The 6300-nt window shown below is 42.1% G+C and overlaps 1 protein-coding gene across 1 annotated transcript; it reads left to right on the top strand.

Annotated features, from left to right (window-relative positions):
* The first annotated feature begins 1524 nt into the window (after positions 1-1524).
* LOC132001845 (heterogeneous nuclear ribonucleoprotein A1-like) lies at positions 1525-2819 on the top strand. The gene has a single exon (XM_059376758.1). The coding sequence runs from the start codon at positions 1583-1585 to the stop codon at positions 2543-2545; it is 963 nt and encodes a 320-aa protein (XP_059232741.1). The 5' UTR covers positions 1525-1582; the 3' UTR covers positions 2546-2819.
* The last annotated feature ends 3481 nt before the right edge of the window (positions 2820-6300 follow it).

Raw genomic sequence — 6300 nt, 5'->3', positions numbered from 1 at the left:
CTCATTTGTGCATTAGTGTTGAAATTAATTAAAATGTTTAAGCCATAGGAGGCTGGCTACCTCGTCAGGACCTGGCTCTGCCCTCAGAGTCAGTCTGGATCCAGGAGTGATTCATCTTACACAGATGAGAGGGGGGATAAAAAGAAAAGAACAGTCAGGACAAATGTGTTTTCAATGGTGCTTAGCAGCAGGGAGACCATTGAGACTTCAGAGCAATGCTACTGGAGTGTGACATCATAATACGGTATGTACATGTGGAGTGGGGCGAAGAGGACTTCACATTCCTTCTCTGTCCCTTTTGGATTGGATGCCATGTATATTAATTTCTCTGCCAGGCAGAATGCTGCAGTCTGCTCTCTTCAAGACCACTCACAAATTAGCTCTGTTTCCCTGACTCTGTTTAAACCTGCTTGCCACCATCAATGTTCATCCCTGAGAGTCCCCCACAGGGCAGTGACATGAAAAGGTGGGCTTGGCACCCTGGTGATTTCCCTAAGATCAACTCCATAGAATGTATGAAAATATAATCGCCTCAAACAGACTCTCAGACACACAACAATGGATTTATTGTTAAAATCCCTTGGCAATGTGCAGAGCAGAAACCATCTTTTCAAGAAACCCAAAATATTCCATTCCCATTAGGTTTTTAAATATCTCGTAAGCTCAATTTCTTTCCAGAACTATGGGTCTGTGGATCTTCTTATAGAAACCCATTACCATGTGGCTGTTTAACAAATCCACGCCTGCTTAAAATTATAAATGACAGCCTATTTCATAAAGAGAAAAGTCCTCTTTGACAGGAAAACAATCTCAGTGGCTTCTCCTTGGATAACAAATGGGTTTGTGTCAGACCCAGCACCATGGCTGTTTCCAAAATAGTGTAGCTGTGGACTGCCATTTCTATTTCAGAGGTCCAAATTCAGGGGTTTGCAGAAACAGGTGACTACCTGTGAGTCTGAATTAATTCCACCTAGAGAAAATTACCATGATTTGCTATAGATCCACATTCATAACTTTTAAAACTGCCCGTCTTCCTTATTTTTTGCTCTAAAGATTTCTTGTCAGATACAATGTCAGAGGTCACTGTCAGAGTGTCCCTTTGGTACCCATTAACTATACCAGCAAACTTGTTCACTATTGATCCACTGTGTCTAAGTATCTATTATGGTGGATATAAAAGGTGGCTTCACATCTTTCTAAACAGATAATTCATAAAGGCCAAGGGGTCATGGCTTGTGATGTATTATTCTTTCACTGTAACTGTGACTGGAAAGAAAGAGAGAGGAAGAGAAGGGGGTACTAAGGGTCATGGGTGTTAGACTAAAGAGGTAGAAACCTGTACGTCGATTGGACACATTAACATCCATATAAATAATAAAAGGCATTAATAATATTTGTTCATGACCTCATTATCGATTCATTCTCTCAGAAGCCAAGACTCCTAAAATGAATGAAGACAGAGTTGATTTTTTACCACCAAAGTTCAGTTGAGGTTGAAATCTAAAATGAAAGTCAATTGAAGCTTTCTGCCTGTGGACGCCGCCGAGTAAGCATCGTTAAAGTCTCCCCTCCCACCGCCGTCATGTCTAAGTCAGAGTCTCCCAAAGAGCCTGAACAGCTGCGGAAGCTCCTCATCGGAGGTCTGAGCTTTGAAACAACCGATGAGAGTCTGAGGAGCCATTTTGAGCAATGGGGAACACTTATGGACTGTGTGGTAATGAGAGATCCGAACACCAAGCGCTCCAGAGGCTTTGGGTTTGTCACCTATGCCACTGTGGAGGAGGTGGATGCAGCCATGAATGCAAGGCCACACAAGGTGGATGGAAGAGTTGTGGAACCAAAGAGGGCTGTCTCAAGAGAAGATTCTCAAAGACCTGGTGCCCACTTAACTGTGAAAAAGATGTTTGTTGGTGGCATTAAAGAAGACACTGAAGAACATCATCTAAGAGATTATTTCGAACAGTATGGGAAAATCGAAGTGATTGAGATCATGACTGACCGAGGCAGTGGCAAAAAGAGGGGTTTTGCTTTTGTAACATTTGATGACCATGATTCTGTAGACAAGATTGTCATTCAAAAATACCATACTGTGAATGGCCACAACTGTGAAGTAAGGAAAGCGCTCTCTAAGCAAGAGATGGCTAGTGCTTCATCCAGCCAAAGAGGTCGAAGTGGTTCTGGAAACTTTGGTGGTGGTCGTGGAGGTGGTTTTGGTGGGAATGACAACTTTGGTCGCGGAGGAAACTTCAGTGGTCGAGGTGGCTTTGGTGGCAGTCGAGGTGGTGGTGGATATGGTGGCAGTGGGGATGGCTATAACGGATTTGGTAATGATGGAAGCCACTTTGGAGGTGGCGGAAGCTATAATGATTTTGGCAATTACAACAATCAATCCTCAGATTCTGGACCCATGAAAGGAGGCAATTTGGGAGGCAGAAGCTCTGGCCCTCATGGTGGTGGTGGCCAATACTTCGCCAAACCACGAAACCAAGGTGGCTATGGTGGTTCCAGCAGCAGCAGCAGCTATGGCAGTGGCAGAAGGTTTTAATTACTGCCAGGAAACAAAGCTTAGCAGGAGAGGAGAGCCAGAGAAGTGACAGGGAAGCTACAGGTTACAACAGATTTGTGAACTCAGCCAAGCACAGTGGTGGCAGGGCCTAGCTGCTACAAAGAAGACATGTTTTAGACAATACTCATGTGTATGGGCAAAAAAACTCGAGGACTGTATTTGTGACTAATTGTATAACAGGTTATTTTAGTTTCTGTTCTGTGGAAAGTGTAAAGCATTCCAACAAAGGGTTTTAATGTAGATTTTTTTTTTTTTTTGCACCCATGCTGTTGATTGCTAAATGTAATAGTCTGATCATGACGCTGAATAAATGTGTCTTTTAAAAAAAAAAAAAAAAGAAAGTCAATTGAAGACAGTAAAATATAGTCTGGCAGCCATAGGTTCGGTCCTGGGATTGATATATTTTGCAGGTAATGCATCGTCTGGGGCAAAGCAAGGGTTGGGGAACAGAAGCCCCAAATATAAAGTGTGAGGATCTGCTGGATCCTGATGGGCTCAGCACATCCCCATGTTCCTTTGGGATTATTTGATTCATCCGTAACCTCCGCTGGTTCATGTATCGAACATTCAGCAATACACAGCAATACACGGCAGATGCCATTGCTGATGTGCCCCACGTTCCCAGCCTAAAGTAAAGCATCTCATTTGGAGAATAATAAGGATCTAATGACTGAGACTTGCTCACAAGTTAGCTGACATTGGGCTCATTTAATGCCGTTTATGGTCGTCTATCCACTGGAGGACCCAGCGATGGTGTGCTTTCTCAAGACTACAGTTTGGAAGAAAGTAAATTGAGATGAATCATGGTGAGATGAGATAGTTAAAATGTCATGCTCCATAAGTTTGAATGCGTCCTTCAAATTCTGAACAGGAAAATGTAACTGAACACTGAAACAAGGGAAACAAAGAAAAAGCAGACAACTAACAATACAAATCCTCCTTCTTTGACAAGGATGTTTCATGGCGCAAACCAAACAGCGCCTTTTCAGAGCAGTCCCCGAGCACACGCCCAGGAGCACACAGGCACACATGCATTCTCCCCCCTGATTTCACTTTGCTTTTGTTATTTCACCCATTATGGCTCAGGGGATGACACATCAAAATTGTAGGATTCAGAGATGGATATATCAAAATTCAGAGATGGATAATAAACTATTAGCTCTATTTCTGTTTATAAATGCTAGCTGAGGGAAAAGCCCTTGACTAGCTGGGCAAACTCCAACATGTTCCTAGTAAATGTGGAAGCTGACAATAATGTGTTTTGAGAGTCAGCTCTTTTGGCTGAAGGAGAGGGTTGAAGAAAGTCTTGGAGTGGGCATGGGCAGAGGTAGGAGATGCAGAAATGCTTCACCAGTTTCTCCTTACAGAACCCCATTTATTTCAAATGTGTACTAACTCTATAACTCATTAAGGTAAAACATCCTAAGAGGAACCTAAGAATGACCTATTTCCTGGAAGTTAATAGTGTGCCCCTAGGAATAGCTTTTCTTCCTTATGTGACAACCAAGGTCTTGAGAGAATTTCCCTCCAATATCTGTAGTTCTTAACCTTTTTATGGATCAAGAACCCTCCTGAGAATATAACAAAAGCTATGATCCCTCTCTTGAGAAAAAAATGTTCACATGTACAAAATTTTGCATATATTTTAGGAATTCATAACATCCCTAAGTTGGTGCAGCCTAAGAGCCCATGTTCTAAATAAGGTTGTTTTCTTTAACAGATGAACATTCATAGACTCTGCCCTTCCTTCTTCATTCAATAAAGGAAAAAAATGAAACTTAGAGATAAGCCAGCCAGTGTAACCTTCAGATGCCAAATAATACTGTCCTTAATAATAATAATATCTAAGTGTCATGTTAGTGGTCTCTATGGACATCTCTATTCTTCATAATAATTTTTATTTTTATTTAATGTTTGGAGATGTTGTAAAAAGTGACTACTGTTTCAAAATGTGACCTCTGTGAGGCTTAAAACCTACTGAATCAGATGAGATATGAAAGCATTCAATATAATGTATGACTTAAAGCTATGTTTTTTAAACTTTAATAGGAAATGTCTGACTCTTAGATCACTATTTCTAAAGCCTGGCAGACAGAAACGTGTCTTTTAAAAAGGTCTAATTTATATACCAAACAGATCCAGCAGGTAGAAATAACGCCTTTCCCCTTTACCTCATGCAAACCCGAACATTTAATTTGTTTTGCATAAACCTCAGTTCCAGCAACATTCTAACAATTATAACTCCTCATTTTTTTTCAAAGACTTTTCAGATATTGTCCTAGACAGTGGCACACCAAGATAAACAAATCATGGTCTTTATCCTCAGAAGGCTCATAGTCTTAGAATGGATGCGTGTACACAGCCAAGCAGCCGCTGCAGTGGCGTAGACAGTATCAATTCCTATATTCTTCCCTCTTGGCAGAACTCTATTTTTATCCAGGTGCCTATTCTCTACATAAGCCATATGAAGCAGCTGAAGCATCCTGGTCTAAACCAATCATAGGAATCCTACACACACCCTTGTTTGTGATAGATTCAGCTATCTCCTTCAACCAATTATTATTTCTCATTCCCTTGGTAATGGCAGTTGGTCTGGGGATGGACATGTGGCCTAAATTGGCCTCTTTATACCAAAGGGAGGATCAACTACAGGGAAAGTTGTATCTTCCTCCCAGCTGTCTTGCCCCAACTGGTGTTAGCAACTGTCTTGCTACCTGTGGGGAAGTTAGTCTGAGGACAAAACTAAGACATGTGGGAGGGCAGATCTGAGAAAATTACAGAGAACCTAAGTGGAAAACCACATTGAATGATTTAACACCCATTATACCTCCACATGGCTTTTATGTGAGATAGATTTACTATTTCCTTTTTGTTTATTCTTATTTGAGTAGGGACTTATGTCCAATGCAGCACCAAAACATCCTGTCACCCATACTGCCATAGCCCAGAGTGATGTCCCCCTGGTATGCTACAGGAATCATCAGCGGTGCACAGAGGATAGACACAATCATCCTGGGGCAACTTGCCAGAAGAGAAGATTCCTGAGCTGAGTTTTGGTGGTTGAAAAGGAGTTTGCTGAGCAGATATGGAAGAGAAAGGGGTTCTAAAGAGAAGTACAAGTGAACAGAGGTGTGTTGGTGCCTTCAAGGATATTGAGAGAGTTGTATGCCTAGTGTGAAGAGAGATGGGAGACATCCTGGCGGGTGAGACAGAAGAGGCAGGCAAGGGCCCGACCATGAAGGGTCTTGCATTCCACGTGACTGTGGATTTTCTACTAAAGGTAATTTGGAGCCATTGAAGGATGGTAAATATTGAATTAGTGTGATCCATTGTGTATTTTAGACACATCACTGGTGGCCAATGTGAAAAGTGAATTGGAGAGGACTACTCTAGGGCTGGGAGGTCAGTTCAAGTGTCTCCATTTTGCTGAAGGTCACACTTTGCCTCTCAGGCATCCTTTCCTGATAGGCGGCAACATGGGTCCTTTCTGAACGGTACAGGGCAGGTATCTGTGAAGATTGGTACAGCCCCATGACTGTTAATCAAAATCCATAACTAGATCCAGGTCAGCAAATATTTGCTGAGTGTGCATGACTCAGAACACCACACAGAGTCATGGAAAGAGCCCCTTCCTTGCTGGGCCACCTTAACTAGCTGCTTAACCTCTCTGAGATTCTTCTTCTGTGTCTGTAAAGTGAGGATCCTGTACCTACCTTGCATTGTCTAGGTGGGTT

The sequence above is a fragment of the Mustela nigripes genome, chromosome 14 (assembly GCF_022355385.1).
Source record: "Mustela nigripes isolate SB6536 chromosome 14, MUSNIG.SB6536, whole genome shotgun sequence".
In the NCBI taxonomy this organism is placed as follows: domain Eukaryota; kingdom Metazoa; phylum Chordata; class Mammalia; order Carnivora; family Mustelidae; genus Mustela; species Mustela nigripes.
This window is presented reverse-complemented; position numbering and strand designations above follow the sequence as displayed.